A 27,851-nucleotide genomic window follows, 5' to 3' on the forward strand; every position below is an offset into this window, starting at 1 on the left:
AATGAACAAAGGTTTTGAAATATTCTATTTTGCCCTGGGTTACATAAATTGAAATTAATAATGCAAATACGAATTAGCTCGTGATCGTTTACATATTTAGGTCTTAACGGACATTCACCTGTATTATTATTGTATTCTTGTTGTGTTATTACTGTATTCTACATTATTGTATTCACTTATATTATTCCTGTCAAGCGAAATAAACCCAGAAGGGTTTAAAATGCTTACAAATAAAAAAAAAAGCTCGTGATCGGTCAACAACGTTTGGGCATGAAAACTCGAGTTAACTCGTGACCGGTCAACAATATGTTAACCAGTGAACATCTCAGTAATCATTCTAGACATAAAGTCTTAATAAATGTATTCTTATAATAAAATCGAGTCTACTCACTTTGATCAATCACCCATGAGGCGATCTTCGTTGATCTCTGTGTGAAGACGTGTCAATTCCTCGGGGCCTTTTTTGGGCAATTACTCGACACACTAGTTTTCCAAGACACGTGTTGAACAATCACTATAAGATACGAAGCACTCGAAAGATACGGACAACGCTCACACGCATTGGTCTCGATCGCGAGTCGTACTAAAATGATTCGGCAGGGCAAGCACGCGAAAGCTTATCGATGATACAAATCCTGACCTTCGTTTCCCGAATTAGGTATTCCAGTGTTATTTCCTAGCTTATCGACGCTTATCGGCTCCAAACGACTCGCAGAGAACTCATTAATTTTCGCAACGGATGACTGTATCGTCGTTTCACCGGAGAAATGTGAATCACCGTTGTCAAGGTGTTGTAAGTTATCGCTATCGTGCAAGCCTCTCCTATTGTCCGAGCGCTTTCAGAACACCGTGCGCCGTAACTTCTTCTTTAAACGCGAATCACTATGAACGCTGGGAAGCATAATTGCTGTAACAGTTGCCTCAATTGTTACATGATTTTATGATTAAATATATCAAAAAACACGTCCTGTGAAGATAGTGTGAAAATAGGACCAACTTCCTGCGACGAAATTGACTTTTCCTTTTCTGAGAAAAGATGGAGCAGAGCCTCGAAGTGGAGAACTCAAGGATTTCCCCGTTTCAGATCGCGAGATCTTCGAGACACGCTTCCCGGAAGATGGTTTCCCCGATCGAGATTATCGATAAGGGATCGATAGAGCCGCTCGATAGCGCGGTTCGTCTTATCGACGCCAACAACGCCGCGGAATCGCTCGTTCTCGCCGTTCGTTCATTAAGACAGATAGCCTGGACGTGTTTACTCGAACACGAGCAATCTGCAATGGAGATTGAACAATGTTCTCCGTGAAGCGCGACGGCGGTAGGTGCCCGTGTCTGTATCGAGAAAACGGCCGACACACGTTCTCGGATAAGGAGGAATTCGACGCGATTCGGTGAAAAATATAGCCAGACACGCGAACAACGTTCGATGGAATCGGCGTTGCGCCACGGTACACCGTAAAACGCGTATTATTTATAGAGCCACAGAATGCAGAATGACTGCCTACATTGAAAACTGCATTCTAACCAACCTGCCCGCCGACGGCGACCCAGTTATGCATCGACGTACTCGAATTTCTACTGCGACACTCCGTCTATCGATCAAATATTAGTCCCCGAAACGATCTCTTGCGCGATCCTCCTTACAATTATGATCGCGATCCGACGAGATGGATCGACCACTGTTCCGGAAGCTCGGCAGAGAGTGGGAACAATGAGAACCCGTGGATCCGAACCTTGCCGACGGAGACAAAAGATCACGGAAGATGTGAAGTTGGACTAACAAAGGCTCCAGTCTGACACGCGAAAGCTCAGAAAATAATGAAACTCTCGGGATAACTAGAGCATAGGTATGACTAATATTTTCTTCGACTTTGGGAGAAGATTATCTAAACAACAATGTGGGTTCAAATCCGCTAACGTCCTTTGGCCGCGGATTACTTGAATGTAATGAGATGGTACAAGTTACTGTTTAACCCTGTTTAATAATCTGATCACAATTGTGAAAAAAATATATGATATGAAGGAGGTAAGATCGAGTATTTTCGTTTTTTTAAAAAATCTGAATACCTTAATTAACAACCGAGAAAAAAAATGATATAGTTAAGGGTATTTGCCCTCACACCATCCTTATATGAATGGTTGGCGACTTTAAATTTTAGGGAGTTATCTTTCAAGCTAGAACCATTGTTTTCCACACAATATCAATAAAAATTGTGGGTGGGGCCGCTGGACCATGCTTATCCTAGACCCAAAGGGTTTACCTACAAACAACAGAACAATATAACTTATTTCGGGAAAACTGTGTCAAATTGACACGAGGGATAAGGGTTAATACTTAACAAATAACTCTATTCAATATATCGTAGATGTTTCGATAAAGAACGAAGGAGAAGTTTTATTCCGAGACGGAACAAAGTGTGTGAAACTAGTTTGACTAAGATTAAGCAAAATTTCCGGTAAGTAAAGGCGAAAACGAGAGTTCGACATGGACGTGTCGATTCGGCGAGTCGCGAACGATTCGCAGATTCAACGAACTCCCTGGAATTTCGAACGGTCCAGAGACAAGATATCTCGGCAATCGCGAAACACAGTTGCTACTCATCTGCATATTTTAATGAATTTTATTCGTCATTAGCGGGACGTTCCGTGAAACCGGAGAGGAGCGACACGAAAGTTCGGATTTAGCCTAATGGCCTCCGAAGCGGAGGATGATCAGCCTGATGCTGGTCTGAAGCCGCGCCGCGCCGGTCGATTCGACCGTAAACTCGAGGAAAATGGTGTGTGTCTAGCGAGGAGCCTCTAACACGCGTGCCATACTCTTCGACAAGCTGTGCAACGGGAACTGTCATCAAACTGCTCGAACGCGACAACTCCGCGGGACACGGCTGTTTCGAAAGTTCCGCCACCACTGCAGCGTTCAAGCGAGCACGCTTTGACCGAGTCGGTTCTAATCGATTTGCACTGAGTATGTACCAGCTGCTGGATCATCTCGGAGCTATGGTCTAAATTTCTAGCTCCGGATCGTCTTTGATCCTTCTCGAACTGTATTTAATCCTTTGGAGGAAATCCTTGCTTGAACTGTGAACTCTCATTAAGTTGACTGGTCAAAATTAATTAAGGGGCTGTGTGTCTTCGTCGAGTTATTAACCGTTTACATTTATCGTGTCCGATTCCTTGCTGTATATTATTAAATATGTTGCTATCTAATCCATTACTATTGTATTATATCAATCTCTTTAATTTTTCTTATATCAATATGTACATGTACAATGGAATTATTCTAGGACGGAAGAAATGTTCAATTTTCAAGCTAAAATAGGTCCGACTGCAAAGGATTAATACTAGATCAGGCATTACGATTTTTCCTTAGAATTTTGCGGAGTGTGTACGTCGGTCCAGAAATTACGTAAAGACGCCGCCAGCGAGAAAAAACAGCATTACAGTTTGGTAAAAAGTTGATTAACTGGTGAAATAAAAAGCGGAAGGTCAGGGTTATGTCAGCAGTCCGCGTAACCGAGCGATTTGCACTGCATTCGAGCCAGTGCGGTGTGTATCGAGCATTTTAGAGCGGCGCGGTGGCTCCGAAAGGATTTCTGATTACGACTGAAAGGTTCCCGGACGAGCGGCAGAATTTTTGTTCCTCTTTTTCTCTCTCTCTCTCTCTCTCTGTCTCCCGTTCTCTGTTGCACTCGATGAACCGACCCGGAGAAATTAATTACACCGATGCACCGGATGCAGTGAATGCAACGGCCGCAGCGACGATTAAGCCGCTATCGAGAGCCACGCGGGACACGGTCGGTTTTGCTTTTTACGCTTCCCTCTCGGCTAACCCAAATAAACATTATTTTCTCATGCCAGCGGATCTCGTCACACCGAAATAGTAACGGTGACGGTCTTGATCCGCGAACGTCGATCGCGCCAATCATTGTTCGATGGTATTTAGGAGACCGACTATTTACAGACCACTATTTTTATTTACACGACTATCGAGACGTTTGCAAGGCCTGTCTCGGTTTCGGTCGGATCGGTCCTCGAATCGACGATTTTCAATATGTTGAACTACACGATCTAAGGAGCAGCACGGACCCGAGGTTTGCACAATCTGCAGCCCGGTTTATGATGTATGCTAGCTCCTGTTATCGACAAAACATGCCCAAGGTCTTCAGCTTTTACAGGGGTCGCAATCAAAGTGGTATTACAGATTACCAAAGATTCCATCGATACAGAACAATGGGATTGCACAATGGAGCTCCATTTTCGGAAGATTTCTGAACGGAGTCATCGATTGCTGTTCCCGTTGCGTGGTCACGGTGATTCATTGAAATTTTATTCCATTAGAGGAGCGAGCGAAGAAACGCGAGATCGATAACGATTGCATTAAGATTCGTGCAATTTTCCGCAGCATCTCGCGTTTCCAGAGAGACAATGCGACCTCGAATCCGGCCGCGTCGTTAGCGGCGTGAAACGAGTCGAATTTCGACTATAATTAAGAACGATTCAACGGGCGTAGCATCTCGCCGGGAAACAAGAAGTAATTGCCAGTTTGTACGACACGTTTATTTGCCTACGAATTTGATGGGGTTCCGCGAACGCGGTGCGCGAGCAACGGTACAAGTTCCTGCTATTGTTGAAAACGCGAGGTGTTTCTCTCGCATCGATTCAATGGGACTTTTGCGTCAGACACTTCACCGGCGGACACCATAAACGTCACGCCGGACCCGGAGGAAAATCGCGAGGAATTCGATGACGCGCGAACGTCCAAAAGGAAGCGGCTGGGCATACATCTGCGACGTTCAATCGGAAAGACAGCAAAACATTCGCTTAAATTTTCTTTTACGATGTCTTCGTTCTTAAATCCATCAATTCTCGATGCTAAACACCTTTTATTTACAACTGATCGATTAGATAGATAACCAATTACAAATTACTAGAGTCTACGCGTAGAAATGCGTGGAGAACAGCGAATTAAATAATCCTGCACGATGCATCGTTCCCGAGATAATGGAGATTCGAGATTCATCCGAGGCGACGCGCGTGTCTGTTCATAGCAGACAGTTTCTACCTCTTGCGTCAACGCGTCAAACATTCAAAGCCAATTGTGGAGACGCGTCGCATGAAAACATTGTATTCCACGTTTGCGACAGAGTTTCTCATGCAGAATCGTTCCCTGTACAGTCCTACCGTCAGATTCGCCGGCAGAAATGTACTCCCCGCATTTCTTACAAAAATTTCAGATCCGAGCGAATAAAGAATGACCCAGGGAGAAATCGAATGCGGAACCTTGGAATTAAATTGCGAAACATCGAACCAACAATTGCACGAGCAGTCGCACGGGCGGATTGAAAAAGATCCAGGTTTTCAGGACGCGTCAGACAATCGCAGACTATTTGCGTCGGCTAACGCGTCCTGAAACGGTACGGTGTAATTCTAAACCTCGAATCGTTCAAGTTCGTTGAACAGCCGACGGGAACGCGGCAAAAATGATCGAAACACGGTTTCCACGAGGGAACAATCGAGGTGGGCGAGGAAAGGAGAGCGGCCGGGAGCGAGCCCGAGGATCCAAATACGCGGAGAAAGGGTTAAAGGCGTCTCGGACATTCCGGAACCTTTTTCCCATGCACGTGCGCCAGCTTCTACGTCCGTGTCCGTGTCGCTAGGCTCTTTCGTGATTGCGCAAAAATCATTTGCATGACAATGAAGCACGCCGTGTGCATGGATCGTTCAGCTCGTCGCCCGAAAAGAAAAAAAGCGACGAGCAACGTCTGAAACTGTGGGAAACCAAGCGACAACGCTCCCCACTCCTTCGTTTATACAAAAGGTATAAACAAAGACACGCGCCAGCCACGCTGCTCCAATTTTAATCGATGTACACCCGTCCCTCAATTTACGCGGCACTTTTTTACGCGAGTATTTGTTTTAAGCAGCAAATTTACACCAATTTACGCGGAACTTTTACTTAAATTTACGTAATTTTACCTAAATTTACGCGGAAAGGAAGGAAAACATTAAGAGTACATAGTATGGCCTCTGGAACCTTATCAAGTTTACAGATTCAATTTACATGATTTTTTATTCGCGTAAATTGCGGGACGGGCGTACTACATATATTTACTATCTCGGGATTTATAATTCGAGCTTACTGCGATCTGGAATTCGGGAAGCGTCGCCGATCGAATTGTACCTGTGCGTCATAGAATTCTGATTAACCGGAGAATCCCGAGAAACAGCGTTACGCTAATCCATTCGAAATGACTGAAATACCTTATGTTATATCAATACTTTAAATTTCGCGTATTATTCATTAAATTCCAAACCCGTGGAATTATTGGTTCAGCTTTAAAAATGAATTTTTCGAGTGATACGAATGAGTTTCGAAAGTGGCATTATTGCCACATATCTTTTGTGCGTACGATCTCCTTTTATCGAAAGTGTTCGAGGAGTAACTGGATCTCTACGGAGCGTATCGAAATTCAGAAAACAAAGACTGAGGAAGATAAAGCGTTCTAGATTTTTGCAAGCGTCCGACGCTTTATTCTCGGCTTTCCTCCCAGACCGTGTCCCATTATCGAGAACCGTGCGATGACGCTATCGTGTCGAATCACCTGGCCGATAATCTTCGACAGCGTGCGATTACTCGTTAAAGCTACCTGGTTTCGGGCAGCCGAGACAAGACGTCCTTCGAGCAATATGCAAAACGAATCTCGCGCGTTCAACAATTTCTGCGATATTCGACGTATTTCAACTCGGAGTCGTTTATTTCGAGAGTGTCCCAGAAAGGTTAATAATCACGGGTTTACCCGTGCCCGACGATGACAGTGTAGTCACGAGAATTTTCAGAACTGGTTCTAACTGGGACTTTTTGTTGAGAAGACGACCTAGAAACACGTATTTTCATCCATCTTCATACTTTATCAACCGGAAGCCTATTAGTAGGATTTTCAATAATCGTATTATACGAAAAGAAAATTTTAAAATAATTTTTGGCGATTAATTTTTTAGGATACAGTTGAGATATAACGGTGACGTTGCCAGACGCATTAGTCTCGCTGCGAGAGGCCAAAGAAAAGGTCCGACGATTGAAAACTACGCTCTAAACTAGAAAAACAGGATCGTTAACCGATCAGCGGGTTTCGAGAGTAGTCGTATTGAAACGAGATGGAATTATCGTTATGGTTGCGTGATACAGTGCACACAGGAGCTCGCCAAGTCGGTGCGAGAGGCTATACGCAAAAACTTCGGCAGGGCTTTTTCTGCGATGCTACTGGCGTGGTGATGTGCTCGGAGTCCATATTTGCGAGACCTACTCTAAATAACGAACGCGAGTATGTTAACGGAAAGTTTGTTTAAAATGTCTGCTGGTCGGAGAAAAATACACAGAAGTTTCTACTGTGCTCGGAAGAAAATGATAGTCTACTGTATTTAACTGAGATCTGGTATGCGATATCATCGATACAGATGTAACTGAACGGCGACACTAAAAATTGCTATTACATATTCAAAATATTTGTGACACTATTAAATTCGTATTTAATAAATTACAAAAAGTTTAAAGTGGAGATGGTAATTTTGTTCATAGAAGGTTACACCTCGATGATTTTTTAATATGTCGTCAGGGTGAATTTTTTTATAACTACTGTATTGTATTATACTGATTGTATTTTTATTTACAAGTCTAACTTGTATGTATCTTCATAATTTTTCTAAACTTCATCATTTTCACTTTGAAGCAGCAACTTGATATTGACAATTTGTAGTTTTTGAGATATTCGCGAAAAACTGCAGCTAACAGTATGTACATTGAATATTGCACACCTACATTGGACGTTTTCCCCACTGTGCTACGGTCGGTGAACAGAATATTCAGGTGGTATTTATAAGGAATTTGAGGGAGCCGTAGGAGAACTAGGGATCGAGGGCGGGCTTCTAAATTCACTTTGGCCCCACAGCAGCGGGACGAGGGGGTGGCAACAGAAAGAGCAGGTTGAAAAACTCGATTCCAATGGGGATCGATCGGCAGGTAGTCGCCGTCGCGTTCTTTCTTTTGTTGGCGGTTGGGACTTGACAGGGAACCACGTGAACCGAGAAACACGTCATGGCAACGAGCGTCGGGTTTCAACGGTACACCGAAAATCAATTTTAATCCTTTAAGTCAGTTTTGATTCTAAAAACGAATTTCGAAAAGCAGAGGAAGTCTCAATTTTCAAATTATGCGGAAAAATAAATATCGGAAAGAAATGTAAGAGTGAAATTTGCCAAGTTGCACCCGGAGGGTTAATTGATTCTTGCTGCAGGGGGTGTGATTGAAAATAAAAGTGCACCGTTGGGCCATATTGACCCGCACGCTGCACGAGGGTAGTCCCTAGCCTCGAAGAGGTGGTGGGATCAAGTTCAATATGCACTCAGGAATCTGAGTCAAGTTCAATATCAAAGTTCATCGCGAGCTCCAAATTCTACTCGAAATCGATGCGAGGTTTTCATAGGAGTATACTTTGCAAGTACTCTGCAATGATACTATGTATCCTCGGATCACAAAGTATCGCATTGCAATTATATGGGTTTTGCACTCCAAATTCACCCTTTCGCAAATCAATTTCACGCATCAAGAATGTTGAAAATTAATTATTCATTTATTTAGATACGCTTCAATAAATACGTATGTACTTTCATTTTTTAAATATATTAATCAGAAAATGGCCATCATGAATATACATATGTACACACACTTTCATACATTACAAAGTTAACGAATTGGTAATTACTTTTAAATAAGTGTTTGACGTACATCTCTGCAAATTCAAAATTTTATTTACTGCAAAAACTTACTTAAAAATAAATTAAAAATACAACACACAACAGCGAACATTAATACATATAAAGAAAATTATTCAATGGTCGTGAGAGAGCCCAGGTTGCACTGCAGGGTTAAAATCACATTGCATCATGGGAGCACCTTATCCCACCGTAAAGAACCTTCCAAAACACCGATGTATCGAAGCCGATTAATGTCAATCGAATATTATTTCACGGTACAAATATATCAATTATTCAACATGTGGAACAGCCGAATAAATGCAATAATTTCCAGTGAACCACGGTGAACAGAAAATTGTCCTCAATATCCGTAAAGGGATGGAACGTGGGGGTTGAATAATACTTGAAAGTGCCATCACCATTTCCCGAAATGTTTGTAAAGGATTCAAGCCTACTTTAAAGTATTACTCTTCCATGTACACATCGATATTCGAACGGGCTAATAAAATACACTTTAGCTCGACGAATATCGAAGTGCAGTGCCGAATCAAGGCTCGGAGCGTTGCTATTGGCCGATATTCAAAAACGGTTGACACTGCCGCCGAGAAACGGTTCCGGCGAAGCTTCGTCCTTGTTTGAACACACGGAACACGTTCATCGACACCGGCGGCTGTGCTCTATATTCGAGGAACGATCAGGCTGAAATATCGATAACATCGGGACGCGATAAACCAGGGAGAAGGAGAGCAGAGAAGCAAGACAGAAAGAGAGCGCGCTCGAGATAGAGAGAGAGGAGGTCCGTTGTACGTGGAAGGACCTCGAGCGCCTTTGGAGGTTACATTTTCCAGCTCGCGACGCACCACTCGCCGTGAACCGTTCCAGGACCGTTTCGGATCGAATCGAACGAAATCAGCTACTCACCGTTTCCGACGTGGACTCGCGACGATGTCCCGCAGCACTTCGGTACACTTCCTTTTGATCTCGGCAACTCTAGAAACTCGCGCGGCGGAACGAAAAAGGATAACCGAATAAACTGAACACGACGAGGACGAACACAACACACTCACGAGTCACAAAACAGACTGAAGCTCGCGAGCTGGCCGGGCCACCTCTCCAGCGACGTTGCTACGAGACCGAGCAAAAGTGCTGCCCTCTGCGCACGTCGCGGGAATCTTCCCGGCCCCGCACCTGGACGCGCTAAAATTCAAACGTGATTTCTTGCGCGTCGCCATTCAAAACACTGCGGTACCTACATATGTACGTTTAAATTCATTCTAGTAAGTAACGAAACAGTACGCAATTCTCTGAATACAATACGCTTGAACGAGATGATGCTAAATTTAAAATCAAGTGACTTTAATGTGCAAACGAGTCTGCTTATTGAACGATTACAGGCGTTATAAAAAGACAGTATACGTACCTGTTTGAAAAAAAAATTCATAATAATTCTTTGAATACAATGCACTTGAAGAATGACGTAAACTGAAATCAATAATGCTGCACACTTCTAAAAATAAGAAATGGGTAATTCTACTCATTGTTTAGTAGCACATTTGTTAAAGTAACAATTAGGAACCTCTCGATATTTTCTCGCTAATTGGAGAACACGCAATGTGCGCAAAGAACGAGCAACAAGTACGAACACAAATATATTTCCTCCGTAGTTACATGAATAAAACACATGAACAACTTTTGCAATACATTTTTCAAAATAACTGATTGGGGAACACGCAGCAAGTGTGAACGCAAATATATATTTCCACCGCGTATGAACACAAATATACATATATCCTAGCTCTGTTACGCATTAAATAATATTGTACACGTCAACGAAGATAAATCTAATTATAAGATCTACAATCTTTGGTTATTATCGTGCATATCGATAAATTACAAGACAAAAACGCGGAGATGTTCGAGGTAGAACACCTTAACGCTATCGCTCGGATCAACATTTTTGACAAGGCACATAATCGAGGACAGTTTCATCTGTCGCGCAGGTGTAATTGTTAAACCCTAAAGGACAGCCAAATTTGTCGGGTAACCATAGTGCACAGTAGGGCAATAATCAACTAATATTGAAAAGTGACTAATAGTCTTCTTGAATGTTAATCATAGCAAAATAGTCATTAGTCAAAACTTTTTGATTAGTTGGTGATAACTAGACTGCGGATTTTATGCATTTATGACAAAAATGGGTACGTACAATTTAAAACAGTGGAGGTATTAAAAAGGATTAATGCTACCAGTCTATTAGTTTCACCTTAATAAGATAATTAAAAGAAGAATGAAATTGTTATTTGACTCCTGTGTCTTGCAACCAATGCAAACGTTTTTTATTTTGCATAAAGATCCGCAGTCTAGTGATAACTAATTAATAATATTAATGTATGTTAATCGCACAATAGTGACTGATGACTAAAGATTGATGACTGATCAACAACTACTAATTCACTAATAAGCAATAGCTAACGATTACTTAGATCTGTGACTAACTATTTGTCATTTGGTTATCACTAACTAATCAAAAAGTTTTGACTAATAACTATTTTGCTATGACTAACATTCAAAAAGACTATTAGTCATTTTTAAATATTAGTTGATTATTGCCCTACTCTGCCATAGTGCCCCAATAACAATAGCGCTCAGGTAAGTCGAATACCGACGCAGGTATTTATTTGAACAGTATTTCGCATCTGAAGTCGTCAGAACCTCTGAGGTCGCTTGTTAGTCTATAATGTTAACTATTGCATGTATAAATGAACTGTTTATAAGCTGAATCACAACCGAATTCGATTAGTTACGAAAGATTGTTGTTACTTCAACGTATGCCACACGGTTACGAGTTTTCGCGGATTCTGGAGCACGGAGAACCAGTGCAACCTTTCTGTTGAGCCTCTGACCCCTTTTCCAAGGGCTACTTTCCCGATTGGGACGTCTTTGGGCCTGTGCACCGATGAAACTGAGTCTTCGCTGTCGCTGTGGTAGTCCATCACGCACGCAGGAACTTCGCCAGTCACAGTCTGCAACATTTATGCAATTAGCGTGAGTATATTATCGCAAAATATTCCAATACATCGTCGATCAATAAATATCTTGTACATAACAATTTTCACATCATCGGTTATACTCTTTCTTTCGATGCTCGTGTATTTGTTGCTTAATGTAAAATATATGTTTCAAACGTATTTGAACACCTGGCTTGATTGACAAGTTTAGCACGTGTCGCCGATGACGCATTCACAGCGCTCAACGCGTTAATTGTTTTAATTATACTGTTCGTTACCTTGCTGCACAGTATCACCAGAAATTGCACGATGTCCAGCTGATTATACGTCACGTCGAATGTCAAAGTCTCGTTGAATTCCGGCTGCGAGGTTGCGCAAACAAACTTCGTCTTCCTCCTCTTCATTTTCTGACCTGTCCTTCCGTTTAGCATCAACACTTTCACGTAAGGATCTGAAACGATCCGAGAAAGTGAAAACACGTGTTTAATTATCTAATCGTAGTTGTCGCGAATAGCGTACTACGCGATAGTGTCTTACTGAAGTGGTTTAAATTGGACACCGCAGGCGCGAACTTGACGTCCCGTAGTTTCATTACATTTATAGTCAGTCTCTGTGCAGTGGGTAAGTAAATTATACCTAGTAGAACGTTTCCGAATTCCTGGAACACAACGCAGAGTTACTTTAATCCAATTGGCAATGGAGAGAATCCCTAGCGAGCTTACCAAGCTGGACGGCTTCATTCTGAAATTAAACATGTGGATCTCCGGATTCTGCAGGATGTGCCGCACTTCCTTTATGGACACCTTCAGGAAACACAGTTCCGTGTCGTTCGCGTACCTGTCGTGATCGAACGCCGCGAAATCGAGGATCCAGTCCTGCAAAATGGAGGATCGAGTCAGCAGATTTTCAGCGCTCTCCGATCAAACGAAAATTGATTTTAGATCTTCGGGAGTTTCTAGATTCTTAAGGGTTATTAGATCCTTGACGGTTTTTAGGTCCTTGGGGGGTTTTAAATCCTTGGGGATTTTTAGATCTTTGAGGGTTTTTAAATCCTTGGGGCTTTATAGATCCTTCGGGGTTTTTAGATTATTGGAGGTTTTTAAATCTTCCGGGGTTTTTAAAGCTTTGAGCGTTTTTAGAACATAGTGTCTTTTTAAATATCCTTAGATCCTTGGAGGTTTTCACAACCTTCGGTTTTTTTAGAACCTCGCGTTCCATTTTAATTGCGCAGCATGAAATCGTACTACCAAAAGGGAAAAGCGCAAGGTGCACGGGGAAAGGGAAAGCCACGTCACGTTTTTCGTAACCGCGCGCGTGACGAAACGGGCGACCATACTTGCGCAAAATAAATTTGCATCGCGCACATGCGGGCATCGTCGCTTATTCGTTAGCGGACTCGTTTTTCCCGATAAGCGACATCCGGCTTTTTCCTTCGGATTTGACTTCCTATCGGTCATTTGTCTTTCCTGTCGTTAAATACGTCCGCGCGATCGCTTTTCCGCGACGCACAAACGCCGACTCGGGTATCGTGTATGCACAAGAGCGATTGTCATAGATGCGTTTCGAGTTATGGCGAAGCAACGTGACGTGTTCCGCAACCTTGAATTAAATGCGACGCTGAAACGGGGCAACGGCGATATTAAAAAAACACAAAATACTTGTATCTACCTTAAGCTCGTGCGGCTTTACGTTCGCGACGACGAACGTCTCCTTAAAAATCGGGCTGGCCGTGTGTCGGACTCCGCGAGTGCGAAAACTGTGCAGTTTTTGCCGTTTCCGGTGGCTCCAGGATTGCTTCATGATAGTGAACGCGACAAATGGCTCCAACGTGCAGTTGTATTGTTTTGGAGGAAGCCCGGACAATGCCTGTGCAATATTTTAACCCATCAATTTACTAATTACTATACTCTGCAACCTCGACGAGTTTCCCGAAACCATTTCTGCGCGTCTTGTATACCGTAGACTCTTCCAAGTACAACGGCGGTGTATTTTTCAATAACTTGATAGACGTTTGAACGGATTTAAATGAAGTTTAAGGGAGAGCCTTTGCCGGACCGATTTTCCCCGGACATTTTTCTCTGCTGATTTTAATAATTCATGGCGAGTATACTCGTTATGGAGAAAAAGAGAATTTTCGTCGAGGAGTAGGATGAAAGGGGACCTTTTAATACCTCGATACCGATGACGAGCTTCCCTGTAATAGCCTCGTCCAACGGCGGCAGGTACTGAAGGCTCATTGTCAATTCCGTCGGGAATTCCCTTTGTTTCTTCTCCGGCTTTTGCTTATCCTTCTGCACCAAGTTCTGCAACACGCCGATCACCACAGAACGGATTAACGCAGTGTCTCGACGATATGTTAAAAACTCGTTAGAGGACCATTACCAGGGTGGACGAGGCGTTGGTGCCTTCGTACTGGCCGTTGTTAGGGTTCCACGACGTTCCTTCCGCTCCTGTCGCATGCTCGGTGATCGTACCTGCTCAAATTTGAATGATTCCAAACTACTGCAAACATTTATATTTCCTGATGATTGAAATTATAGAAATTCATTAATGGAAAGTAGTGGAATACATTTCCTTGTCCAAGCATTTGTTTAACCCCTTGCCTTACAATACCGTGTCTGACTCGTGATGAAGATTCTGAACATATTCTGATAAAACTGTATGTTAATAATTGCCATTAAACCGAAAAAATTCTATTTTGGTTTTTTTAATTGTACAGCTATTGGAGAACGTATAGGCATATAGTAGATATAAATTTTTTAGGAAATTATGAAACCGTAAAATAAATCGTAGGGCAACGGGTTAAGAGGGTAGACTCGCGTTTCCAAGATTGCAAGGGTGCGGGATGCGCCGTCTCATTTCACGAAAATGATGGGGTTTTTTAATAGTCAAAAGCGCTAAGTAAAAGATCAATTTTTATGTTTACGAGGCGTAATTTGCATTATTAGGCAGCGCAATTTGCATTATTCGAAAGCATAATGCTGCTCATGTAACTATTTTCATAAAGCTGCGACAGCTACATGCTGCCGAATAATGCAAATTACGCCACGCAAACGCAAGAATACGACTATCGAGGGCGATTGCGGCCTAGATTGATCTTTTATCTAGCAGCGCTCGGATTTACTTAGTCGCGACGACCGAGTTTCGAAGGCTACGCCCCCTCGACCCGGCCGCGCGTCTCGCTCACCGTGGTGGCCCTAGTTCTCCTAGGCGCCACGAATAGCGAGTATGGAACGCACCTGAGGAGCTCCAAACTATGACCGCCACGGAGAGCGAGACGCGCGGCCGGGTCGAGGGGGCGTAGCCTTCGAAACTCGGCCGTCGCGAGTAAGTAAATCCGACTAGCGCTTTTGGCTATTGAAAAACCCCATCGCATGCATTATCGAAAAATGAGAAGAAACCAGAAATGAGTCTACCCCCTTAAGAAGTAGTGTTTCACAGACAGTAAACGATTGTCAACGCGTCATCGATTAAAAATTAATGCAAGGACCGTGTAACGACGTGCTTGATGACGGTGCTAATTTACGGACGACCCGACAGAATAGTCGTAAGTCGTAGTCGAGGTTGTAAGTTCTAATTCGCCGTTTCGAATTTATAGCCGCCGGTAGGTATCGCGTGGTGCAAAGACGAGTAGCTCGTATGTACATAAGTATATGTATAATGGCACAGTACCGTTGCCGCTGTCTTCGTAGAGGCTACCCAATCTCCATGACCTGTAGCTGACATCGTTCAGCTTCACGTTTTCATTCTGTCTGCTCTTGACACGCAGCGACACAGTTTTTGCATCTCTCTCTGCAAGAAATTCCTCGTACCTTCGATCACGTAATCTCGCAACAGCCGGACGACGGCCGTCCTCTCTCAAGATCTATCCCGGCCACTAATTACTTCGTACGAACGGTGCTGGGTCCTAATTTTCTAGGGCGATGCAATTATTGAACATCTGCGATCGACGGGTTTTAACGACGGCTAATCCGTTACGCTGCGACGGCCGCGGCCGAGTGTACATGCCTCGTTGATTCTTCGAGATTAGGGCAATACCGTGGAAAAATTCGATGCCGCCAGGATTCGGTGACCTGATCCGAACATTTTCGACAACTACAAATTTTGGGACATCTGGCCCCAGATCCATTTATTCTTTTATCATTCCTGACACAACAACTGTCAATTGGATCAGCTGGATGCAAAAATTATTTGTAGGCAAATTAGCCCAAAACTTCGCGACTTTCATTTTCTTAATGCGAAACGTTAATGTAAATGTTAACTTATCAATTTGAAAAAAAAACATCGGAAAATAACTGTTTATCTCGTTATTTCATATTCATTTCAGTTCGTTTCAGTTTCAGTTCGTGAAATGACAGACGGTTGAGGGTTAAATTCTTCTACACTTTTTGTCAAAAATGCATAATAGACCTGCGTTCTAAGAGACGAGCGTTGCCCATTCATTTTAACTCTTTCAACCGTAAGTTCCTACAATCAGTGTATCTAGCTGTAGTAAGGTTCACACACGATACGCGGCTGCAGGGCAGCGATCAGCAAAGTCTAAGCGTTTGCTTGTCGGATTCGCGAGATCCTTTGTGTGGTCAGGATGGGCGTTTCCTTCCGCGGCACGGCGGCGGTGGTATCGGAAAGCCGTGTGTAGCTTGTTTGCGGGATGACATACCTAATTGCGTAACACCGCGGAGGAAACGAAGAAAACGCGGCGCGCGCGCGTGTATCGTATAAATATAAATCCGCGAACAATGGCGTCATGTGCGAGCGGACCTTGCGAACACACGGCGCGCGATTCACCGCGGAGGAATCCCAGTTTTCTTCCATTTCGAGGAAACCGAGATAAACAAAAGCTTGAACGACTGCGAGGCTATCGGTGGCACTCGATCTCATTAAGAAATCATTATTGGTTGTCTCGTTAACAGGGCCGTGCGGTAGATTTTCTCAGTACGATATAACTCTTCGAAATGCCGCTCCTTAAATCTTTTTTCTTTAAAATTACCTTCGATTGTGATTTAGAGAAAAAAACTGATTTCAATTTAATGAAAAATGTAAACTACTGTACAACAATGATATACCTACAACTGTAGTAACAGTTTCACCCTTCTAACTTGAACTATAGCAGATTCGTTAATTAGGGATGTGTAGAAGAGTGAATCGTTCATTCAGAGAATTAAGGATAACGTCCAGAATATAATTGAGAACAGTTTACTTGAAATTTATTCTTCTCTTGCGTCATCTTGCGTAGATTTTTAATTACGCCTCATCATAGTACGACACGGCCCTGCTCGTTAATGCATCGATTTTATGCATCTGTGACTGTGAAATAGCCAAAGGACCAGTTTAACCGAGACCTAGACAGGACCTAATTAGCAGTTCGCACTCAATTAGCAGCGCAAGGGACTCTAGGAGAGGACAACCGGGCCAGGACAAGGAGGATCCATCGTAATCGGGATCACGAGCGTGTCATACTCGCGAAGGCCTTTCAACGACCAGCATGTACGGAGAGCTCTCCAGAGCTAATCCAGCTGCCTCTTGTCATTTCGTATTTTACGTAAGCTCGGTTCAGGGATCCTCTACCGCAAGTAATACTCACACTAATCACAGGGATCCTCTAAGCTCGGTCGAGTAAGTTCGTCAAACGACGGGCCCGACAAACGTATCGAAAGCGATTCTTCGCAAACGTGTCGGGAAGATAAAATACTGTTAGATGACGGACGCCTCCGCGATTAATCAACAACAAAGGAGTCGCGTCAGGCTTGCTCAAGCTTCGTCGCGGCCAATGAAACGCGTCGGCGGATTTCAGCGCGCGTTCAAACACGCCCGTGCACCTGGTCTCGCGATTTTCCAGGTAGAAATTACACGGTTAATCCCTTGCCGGATCATTTTCTTTACAGTTACAGTGATTGAAACGTCTTCATCGTGCAAAATGTCGTAGAGGAGAAAAGAAAATTTATATTTTTTGTGTGGCTATATTTATTTTAATGCTTAAACATTAATTACAAACGAATCAAATTTGATTTCATTTAAGGAGAAACGCGTAACATTCTTATTTGTTAGACTTTGTTTCAAATATTCATGACGAGTGTGACCCGTTAAAATACGGCAAGGGGTTAATAGATAGCGATGCAAGGCGCGTTTATGTTGCAGCGATAGCGTTCCTGTGTGAACCGAATCTTACGAGAGTCGAGGCGCAAGAGGCAATTGAATTAGCTCGCGAAGCGACCATTACGTCGAATGGATTTACGCAGAGAGAAGATTGCAGCTTACTGCGTTTCCTGATGCACTCGTAGCCAAGACATCCTGGGGTGAGGAAGCACGCGATCACCAGCAAAACAGCGACGACCGACAGCGCGACTACCACGATGATGATAATTCGGCCCCACGGGCCAAGAATGTCACCGTGCACCATTCACTGGAAACCCACGGTACGCTCAAGGTTACTATCGGTTCACTCACGCAAACAGTGCAGCCGTCTCCATAGATCTATCGGATCGATGTTACATATTGATACCTTCTCTCAAAAGTGACTCGATTCTTTGATCGTTTCAAGCTATCGCAGGCATGTCTTCGCCAGAGTCGTCCACAAACTCTTTTCCATTTCATGGAAACGCGCGATGGCAAAAAATCTCGCGTGCAATCAGCGATTACGTAGACTTTGTTCAACAGTTTCAACTGGACATTTTTATCGAACCGAAAGGTAAACTTGAACAGCTTATCGCTCCAAGTGCCTAGTCGGCAACCCCGAAAAACCCGTGCGATCAGAATAATTTATTTAACGAAACAAAAACTGCTATTCTGCCGATCCTAATCACACTTGGTACATTTTGTGCTTTAACGCAAAAACGACTTTACAAAGGCACACGAAGTGTTAAACTTTGATCTGTGACTCTTAATTACCACGTCCGACGCCGTTTAAGGTCGTCCGAGTGTCTATCGTTACGGCTCGCGATAAAAAGTTCGCGGCACCGTTTCGCCTCGAAAGAACTGTTCACGGTAGGATTATTAACCCTCAGCACTTATTGGTGACTCTAAAATATTGTTTACATTATAGAATACGATTTTAATTCGATAATCAAGACATCTCTCTCAACCTAGAGCACTTTCATGGCATGTAACCTTTTCGCGCAACAGTTAAGTTTTTAGCAATTTATAAAAACTGCTTTGAAGCCGCCATTCGAGTGCGAAGGAAACGGCTGATGTCTCCGGTGCACCTGTCGCGCGATAGGGGCACGAAAAACGAGCCACGTTGAAAACTAGGAGACACTTATATAGACCGCGTGCACGCACTTCTCTACCCGCTCGAAAAACGGGAGAATTGGTGCACGCACTTGAAGAAGCGAACCGAGAGAGATAAACGGAATGAATCCCCGCGGTTTTTTTCTTCCGTGTTTCGCGGCGCGTCTTCTTTCGACCGGATAGAACACCTGTTACGGCGGCAGGTACGATCGCGAAACAGCATATGGCCGTTCGAATTGAACTGAACGAATCGTGGATCGAATTGCCTCGACGACTCCGATCGACAACGTCACCGCGGAAGCATCGATCATTCCCACGATCACCGTTACCGTCGGCTTTGCACTCGCACGCGATCCTGTATCTTGGATCGGTTCGATCGTCGACGCTCGATCCTTTGGATTTCGCGGCAGGATACTCACTCGGCCAAAAGACTGTCCCATGACCAGTCAGGTGACATTCGCGCGTCCTTGAATCGTTGACCGAGTCCACGGTAATTTGGAAGGACGATTTCGATCGGGGCCCGTGTCCTTCGAAGTTTGTAACTCTCAGTTTGCAGTTCGCAGGTAAACGCGGCGCGCAGCGTCGCGGCGACTTCGTGCGCGATCGTCAACTCCCGGTGAACGACAAACGCCGCGAACCTGCATAGAACGAGAAACGAGCAGCGCGCTATCTAAACTGCCCCTCTCCAGCCTTTGCCACAACGCGACTCTGCCTATTTGGCCGGTAGCTGGCGGTACGCGACTCGATCGACAATCGAAAACTATATACTCCTCCGCAAACAGCAATTCTGAATTTTTGCGAAAAGGAACGCTATCTCTGGGAACTTCTTTAGAAAGTGTCTCCGTGGTACAGCCGTTGCAAATCTCTAACAAGTGTTCCCTACAGGACACACAAGCCTTTTTTCATTTTAATGAAATTTGTACAGGATATAGTTTGTCGAAAAATATTTGACACGTATTTTTCTTTAGTTTTACTAAACTTAGTTTTTTCTTTACTTTTCTTTATTTATGCTTTCGATCAAGGAATGTAGTTATTGCAAATTAACAATAATTATTAAATATATAACATTTTCTCTGACCTTGAGAAAAAGATACGTGTCGAATATTTTAAGATTATATATTCTAAGATTAGACACGCCTTCTAGTTCAATTGTATTATTTTAATTTCACAATTTTCACCGGAAACTCAAAAAGATATTTATTCCTTGGTTCGTGGATATGCTCACGAATCGAGTTTCAAGTTAAAATATTAAGGATTGGGGACACGTTGTCGCACTCGAGGCAGGTTTCGCCGACTTTTCCGTTGTCGACGAGGAGGAAATCGCCGGTGATAACGTGCGCGCGATATCAGGTCCTCGTGTCCTCGCTCTGTCAACAGAGCTTGTTAGCCCATTGACGCGCAAGTGCTGTACATATTACATACACGGTTTTCGTCACTGCACACAATTACTTCGAGCACGTGTGTACCTTGCGATAACGATCTTAATGCTGGAGACACTAAACAGTACAGATTTGTGTTACAGGTGTGCTAAAACACAAATCTAAACCTCATCGAATTCATTAAAAATCACGATCATTTCGAACACGATATTTGTCCCATGTAGTCCTTACAAGGACGTGCTCCTAATTAACAGTTTAGTTGCCGGAAGCCTATTACAGAAATCCTCTATAGTCTCAAAAGCCTCGGGAAGGTTCGTTTGCAAAGTTCGTAGACGGACACTATTTTTTTGAGCTTTAAAGACCGAGCCGACTGAGACTCTCCGCGTCTCTTTCTTTCCCATACGCCGTCCTTCCTTGCGCCTGAAACTTTCATCGTCAATTAAACCACTAAATACAGTTGAAATTATGCTATTATTTTAATAAGAAAAATGCCACAAATATATTGGTGAAAATTCCATAAAAATATTATAGTAATAATAAAAAAATGTTTATATTGGTATTACTCTCCGCGTCGCATTAGTAGTGGTTCACACCGATATACCCGAGCCGAGATCAGATTACTACAGTGGAGGGGATATTTTTTTGCGTTTATCGTGTACGGCCTTTTTGCGACTCTAGAGATTTACTGTAATAGGATTTCCAATAATTGTGCTGTACCAAAAGAAAGCATAGAAATTTTCTTTTACATTGCAATCTTAAATGAAACTATTAGATGACGTTATTGAGGGTGACTTGTTAGTTCACAATGAAAATTGCTGTTGCTATTGAAGATTCCATTAAAAAGTGTTTATCCATGTTTAATAGATTTTTCAAAATTATGCAATGATCAGCGGTCATGTGTTAACTGCGATTGCGAACATGACAGATCCGAGGCTTATACGGTCTGGTATCACACTGTTTCTACTATGTTCTTTTGGAATTGTATTCCCATGGTTTCGCAAGCGCTGGTTTCATCGAGAGCGAGAAGATCCACGGTGTTTTTCAACGCTGAGAAAACAATTCGAAGAAAATACCGCATACACTCGAATTCTCCATACACACGGTAAAAACTGTATGATTCACGCGATCGTTTGTATCCGGAAAAAGAAAGCCGAGGCGATTTGTTTACGTAGTTGAAGCTTCAATTGCTGTTCGCAACGGAGCGATCGGCTTTCGGTGCACGCACGCACGTCTTCTGTTATAACCGAGTATTGTCTTTCAATCGGCTATTCAAGCATCTGGATTACGACTTGGGGAACCGGGAACGGCTAGAACGACTGCATTCTATGTCGCTGCTGCCTCGAACGTTGACTCTTTCCTTCGCTAAGCCGAGTTAAGAACTTATGTAAGCGCCAAGCTGGACAGGATGCTACCTTTTCTCACGCATGCTAAACGCTAGTACCAACGTAGTCGTTATCGAGAAGCATTTCTTCTTGCCTCGACGTGGTTATGGCCACCGTGCCTTTTCAGTTTCTTGAAATTGCTGGTCAATACACGCTTATTCTATCTTGCCAGCTGAATTTTCGAAAATGGTCGCAACAGCTCCTGAAACATAATTTGGTGTTCTCTAATCTACTGACGTTTTTAACCAGTTAACTGCGTTCGACGTGCATATACCAAATCAATCCAAATCTATAGCGGCGCAATAACAATAACCTCATCAAGAATTAATTGTTAATTTTTTATCATATAAATATGTAATCCTTCCTCGCTTTTCGTAAAATTTATAATAGGACCATTTGCCCTGCGTTCGACATCTACACTCGTCATTGCTTGATTTTAATTCCGCACTCAGTGGTATTTTAATTAATTTAATGGTAGATTTAAGGGTAATACGAGGGTAAACACCCTAAACTTGTTCCACAAATAACTTTCACAAACGATGTGAAAGAACGATCGTTGATAATTTACTTTTAATTATCGCAGCACGATCAAATTCGTGGCGAAGGGCTCCATGAAAAGACGGTATGAATTGCATAGTTTCCAACGTGGTTGATCAAACATGGTTAAACTGCAGACGAGGAAGGAAACCAAGATTCCTGGTTGCCATTGAAAATGACACTGATCGGCAGCGCGGTTTCACTTTTGTTGCTCGATCAAGCGGACATATAATTTCCGGCTTTTTTCCGGGTGGATCTCCGAATGGCTGATCTATGAAAGGCGTTCACGTGACTCATTGTCGGACACGGCTTTGCTTTTATCCAATTACGGTGCACGCGGAGTGAAAATTCATCGGAGCGGCACCGCGCGACTTTGGTAGAATTTTCTTAAGTGTAGAAAATCCTCCGAGCCGGTAAACGATAAATAAAAATGATCAAGACGATCCAGATTCGTTTCCCGACGGAGCCAAGAACCATCGGTCCCGATTAAATAATCCTTTCAACGGCAAGTTTCACTCTGAACATCGACGATATTTCGCTCGATAATTCCTCCTGGCCATTTATCACTGTCGATTCGAAGATAAATCGCGCGAAGGTTATTAATTAATCGTGACGGGGAAAAAACTGATTGGACCGTTGCAAGGAATATACAATATAATACTGTTCAGGAAACGAATGCCGTTTTTCCCGTTAAAACCGTCCGCTGCCGTCCAGAATTATGACATCTGCTTCTTCAAGGCTGCTCGAACAACGCACAGTTGGAGTAGATGTATAAACAGCACTCGCAGTCGTTATATAAAAATGCAATGCAATTCAGATGCACCAGGAAGCATTGTAGTAACAGTAATACCTATTTCAGCTTGAGAGGATCCATGCGATCGAATCGACTAGATCTTCACGCGCTCGTAGCATCTGACGATTTGCGGAACGTAAGAATGTGCGTGCATCAACGAGAATAAAGGTGCGAATGCACCAGTAACTTGCTGCAACTTGCAGAAACGTGCACACTTGTTTGCAGGTGTTATAAATAGACTGTGGATCATTGTGGAAAATAAAAATTGTTAAAATTTTGATTTTGCATTAATGATCTCAATCAATTGATATATCAACGTCCTTGTATTGCGGATCTTTATGGAAGATAAAAATCGTTTGAGCACACGATACATTAAAATTTCTTTTTTTGCGTTAATGATCTTAATCAATTGATATATCGTCGTCCTTGGATTGTTTCAATTTGTGTGTTGCGATCGATTTATGTAAATTGTTCCCCAAAATCCTGGAACATCCTCAACTTGATGAAGACTAGGTGTAAAAGTCGCATTAAACGTTTTTTTTTTAAATAACTAATTAAATTATAAATCGTATACATCAATATCGGAATAACGTAGACCAATATAGAAAAGCGTTGCGTAAAGATTCATAATTATTCAATAGTTTAAATTGTATTTTGATTTCGCTGCTTATGCCGCCTCTCTGTGTCATAGCCCGGCACGGCCCTGCCAGGAAATCAGTCAATTTTTCTCAGGTTCCCAGTCCGGAGTGTTTCGAGTTAGATGTCCAAGTCAAATTTGAGCGCGCGTGCGAGCGGGTAGGAGAAGCCGAAGAGGAAAAGGAGAGAGAGTTCATCCCCGATGGTCGTTCGGACTCGGTGACCTCGATCACCGAACCACGTCTCCTTTCACTCGAGAACTTCTTTCCGGAGGTGTCTTTCTCGCACCGGCGGCGGAACACGATTACATTCTAGCCTCAGTTCGTCGGAGTATGCCGGTTCGACGCCGCGTTACCTGCCAGCTTTAGATTTCACTTTCATGTAAGTATAGCGACACATAACGGCCACCTCGAGCCACCCACGTTTCCTACAGTGCAAGACAGTCCAAGACAGTGAAGTGACCGCGGTCATCGCCGCAGGAACCGACTCCGATCGGGAATCTGAAAATACGCGTTCGTGATTTCTACGCCTCGCTCTCGCCGACACCTGTTAGTTCCGTGTAATGAAAATCGCCGCTCGGGAGCATCGGTGACGACGGTCTTCTTGATTAATCGACGACGCTGATACGCCAGGTGTATAAATAAGTTCCCGTGGACATGTTCATTAGACTCGTCTCTAACCTATTAGCATGGAAGCTAGCTTCCTAGAGGGTGATTTCAGGTGACAAATGAACGGTGACAAGCTGCATACGTGTCGCTGCATTCTCATGCATTTTTGCAGGATTTTTCGGAACATCCAGGGAAGAAGTTGCAATTGTGCCCGTAATTATGAAAGTCGTCTATGTCATATATTTCTTGTTTCGAGATATTTCAAGGGACAGGATATTAACGCTAAATGAATTCCGTATCATTCATTTAGTGTAAAATAATGTGATGCGAAATAACTGATAAACTTTTTAAATTTTGACTTTGACCACTTTCATAATTATGTGCACAATTAAGGTTGACTTAAAAAATGTTTCATGACATTTGTACATTAATGTCTTTAGGATGTTCAATCTAAAATTGACGTAACATCTGGATCGTTTGGAAAAAACAGAAAAAATTGTTAAATCTTCTCCGAGAGTTGAGAGAACTTATTTGTACACCCGATCGTCGCTGGTGAATTGATTTCGAGGAGAAACGCCGATCTCCTATCGCAAACGTGACGATGGCGACAGAAAGTTTATCGGCTGCTCGCGATTTCTACTCTCGTCTGCATCTGCTTCGATGTTTGTCGATGGAAATCGGTGCGCTTCTCACCAGATGGGAAACTCACGATTAACCATTTGAATCCTAGAAGATCCACCAGTGTACGGAATGACGCAACGTCTACAGACCTGAATAAGGATCACGCGTGCACGAGAAGACGTCTCAGAAAAATGTGGAGCACGAAGGACGTCCTAGCGACGCTGTGCGTTCTGTTACTGCTTTACGATCGTAAGTGTACATATAAATATTACCGTCCTTCGCCTACTTGACGCAACGCTCCTTGATCATAGTCGAATCGCAAAAAAAAAAATTCACAAGTGTCTCGCAACAACACTTTGCCGCGTCTTATGCAAATCTCCGCCTCTGGAGAGTAACTCGCGAGGGCCATCTCTTCTGAATCTACAGAGACCTCGCAAAGAATCGCATTATTGAGTGAGCTGCTCGCTATCCAATTCCATTAACTAGTATTAACTACACGAGCAAATGACACAGACAATGAATCCTAAAAATCCAATTCCAAAAAATTGTTTTTCCTCTTTCAAAATCCTGGTAAGGATTAAAATGTACGCTTCACTGAGCCACAGCCAATTTAAATAAAGTTATTTCTGATTCGATGAATCAGAAAGCATCGAAATCGAAAGTGGAGTCCGAGAGTTCGGACCTGATCGGTTTCGACCAGTCTAGGTGTTTTACGAGCGAGAGTTATTTGAAGAATCATCGAAATCGTTTCAGATACCTCGAGCCTGATCATCCCGGAAGAGCTGCCCACCATTCTTTCGCTGATCTACTCGAATATTCCGCCGATTAAGAAAGGTAACGGCGGTTGCGTCACGTCCACGTGTCATAGTTTTCACGAACGCCGTTTTCTCGTGGAGTTCGTACCCCGCCTCGGCTAATCAGGAGGTTCTCGTGCCAAGCCAACACGAACACGCGAACCACTTTCACTGCTGGCGCGCGCGTTTAACTCCGTTGCTCGTTTAACTCCGTCCTACACTCTGCTTGATGGACACGATAACGTCGATAATTTTGTTGACCGATAACGCAGGACGCGTGATTTTTTCCTATGGCAGTGGAAAGTGATTCGCGAATCAGCTATACAGAATCTGTTGTTAGAATCTAATCAAACGAGTACACTGCGACCTTAACGTTCATACAATGGTGCTCATTATTTAACCCTTTGCAGTCGGAGGTATTTTAACTCGGAAATTAAACATTTTTTCCGACCTAGAATAATTCCACTCTAATATGATTTTAGTCATTTGATGGATATGAAAGTAATATAATATCTCATACAATAGTTAAATAATTTAGTAATTGATTAGACGCCAAAACATGTTTCAATTACAATATATTTAAATTAGCACAACTCTGATTATACAACTATATTAGCACAGACTATATAAACGATAAATTTGTGGACATTTTGGACAGTAGATCTGGACAAAACGACTACTTCTTTCCATTTCATTCCAAGTTTAAAACACAGCACGTTGATTCTTTTTAATCAAGTTTTGTTTCGCAGGCACCGATTCAAGAGTGGGCGTAGGCTTCCGTCTCGGTGAGCACGCAGATTTTCAAATATTGCTCGAGTTAGGCCCGCAAACCGAAACCGAACCGATCGGAAATGCGGATTCGAAGCGGCGTCGAAACGTGAGTAATCGATACGCTTCAACGACAGTGTTCGTTTATCCGATTTATCAATTTTTCGCGCGTGTACAGAAAAGAAAAAATATGTATGTGACTTAATAAATTACTTTTCTTAATCAGGCGATGTTCAATGCAGCCATGAGAGGCGAGTTAGGATCACTGGCGCAGGCGGTCGCGAAGTATCAAACACAACGGAAGTTGCAAAGGGAATTGGAGAAGTTGAAGAAGACTGAGGAGAAGCAGGGAGAGGCGACTGCGGTGTCTCAAGGGAAAAAGGTAAGACCGATCGATCTTTGAAGGAGAACTACGACGTGTAGCCGGTTTCTACTTTTTGATGCTTTCGTTTAGACCGAGGCCAGCGAATGGTTGTCCAAGTGGAGCAAAGGGATGGTGAAGTCCTCCGAGGATGAGGCCTCGATAGAAGACATCTCCAACGAGAAGAGTCCTTCTAGTTTTGCGAAAAAGAATACCGTGCAGAGGATAGGCCGACCTCCTTTGTCCAATGGCGGAACGGGTTCGATCTCGGACTTGAAAACGTTGTACAAGGAACAAACTGACCAGAAAAACTAGTTATTCTATTGTACTTGTAGGAGAGAGTAGCCTAATTTATCATGCTAATTCACCATGATTTGTAAATTGGGTTCGACCTAGGTGCTGGTACAAGTTCGGCTACTTTCCCTAACTGGGGTGTTTGCAATGTTTGTAGATACTCTGTTGTGTAAACATATAGTTTTGTTGTACAAATATACACGATAAAAATGACACAAAAGAGAGAGAGAGAGAGAGAGAGAGAGAGAGAACTGCAACAACAAAGTCGATTAACATTGCCTTCCCGCCAAAGGATCTCGAATGCAGCTGCCAACGACAGAGAAAGCGTGTCGTCGTGTCAGGAAAGGCTTTCATCTCTTCGGCAGATAGACGAAAGCGTACGATAGACAAACGTACGTGGACTTATATATGTTGGGGTACATAATGTTTAAAAACTCCTGAAATGACCTGATGTACTGTGCTATATTAAATTAATAAAAATTGTATTTTTAATGAAACTCGTGTTTCTCTCTCTTTGTAGAGAAAGGAGCTTTTTAGCGAAAGGAATTGTTATAAATAGACTGCGGATGTTTATGCAATTTTGAGAACGTGGAATCATGTAAAATCTTAGTTTCTGTGGTCTTTGTAGATCCGAAATAAATAAAAAAATCGTACTAAATTCTGTGGAATTTTAGTTTCTAGCATTTTTTGAA

At 43.0% G+C, this 27,851-nt stretch overlaps 3 protein-coding genes across 14 annotated transcripts in view; 1 reads left to right on the forward strand and 2 right to left on the reverse strand.

The window, feature by feature from the left end:
- The window catches only part of LOC143208238 (uncharacterized), a 133,179-nt gene extending 123,339 nt beyond the window's left edge, over nt 1-9,840 (reverse strand). For all 6 annotated transcript variants that reach the window (XM_076422451.1, XM_076422449.1, XM_076422450.1 and 3 more), the window contains exon 1: nt 9,673-9,840. The gene's annotated coding sequence lies outside the window, so the exon portion shown is untranslated. The remainder of the gene's footprint in view (nt 1-9,672) is intronic.
- A 486-nt stretch (nt 9,841-10,326) lies between these two features.
- Nucleotides 10,327-19,547, reverse strand: Syt20 (synaptotagmin 20). Of its 3 annotated transcripts, none has more exons than XM_076422460.1 (10): nt 19,406-19,528; nt 18,018-18,233; nt 15,432-15,551; nt 14,142-14,233; nt 13,931-14,062; nt 13,428-13,625; nt 12,482-12,634; nt 12,297-12,417; nt 12,038-12,210; nt 10,327-11,774 (listed from the first exon to the last, which is right to left on the reverse strand). In XM_076422460.1, exons 2-10 carry the CDS (start codon nt 18,157-18,159, stop codon nt 11,568-11,570), a joined length of 1,338 nt encoding a protein of 445 aa, XP_076278575.1. In that variant the 5' UTR covers nt 18,160-18,233; nt 19,406-19,528; the 3' UTR covers nt 10,327-11,567. The 3 variants fall into 3 exon arrangements, with proteins under 3 accessions (XP_076278575.1, XP_076278576.1, XP_076278574.1); XM_076422461.1 differs by lacking the exon at nt 19,406-19,528 and adding an exon at nt 18,262-18,872 and having other exon boundaries at nt 18,018-18,162; XM_076422459.1 differs by having other exon boundaries at nt 10,332-11,774; nt 18,018-18,162; nt 19,406-19,547.
- A 4,386-nt stretch (nt 19,548-23,933) lies between these two features.
- Nucleotides 23,934-27,656, forward strand: Snsl (snustorr snarlik). Of its 5 annotated transcripts, none has more exons than XM_076422467.1 (6): nt 23,934-24,094; nt 25,052-25,191; nt 25,696-25,776; nt 26,486-26,613; nt 26,731-26,886; nt 26,959-27,656. In XM_076422467.1, exons 2-6 carry the CDS (start codon nt 25,134-25,136, stop codon nt 27,178-27,180), a joined length of 645 nt encoding a protein of 214 aa, XP_076278582.1. In that variant the 5' UTR covers nt 23,934-24,094; nt 25,052-25,133; the 3' UTR covers nt 27,181-27,656. The 5 variants fall into 5 exon arrangements, with proteins under 5 accessions (XP_076278582.1, XP_076278584.1, XP_076278579.1 ...); XM_076422469.1 differs by having other exon boundaries at nt 23,937-24,094; nt 25,055-25,191; XM_076422464.1 differs by lacking the exon at nt 23,934-24,094 and adding an exon at nt 24,156-24,301.
- The last annotated feature ends 195 nt before the right edge of the window (nt 27,657-27,851 follow it).

Source organism: Lasioglossum baleicum, chromosome 4 (assembly GCF_051020765.1).
Source record: "Lasioglossum baleicum chromosome 4, iyLasBale1, whole genome shotgun sequence".
Classification (NCBI taxonomy): Eukaryota; Metazoa; Arthropoda; class Insecta; order Hymenoptera; family Halictidae; genus Lasioglossum; species Lasioglossum baleicum.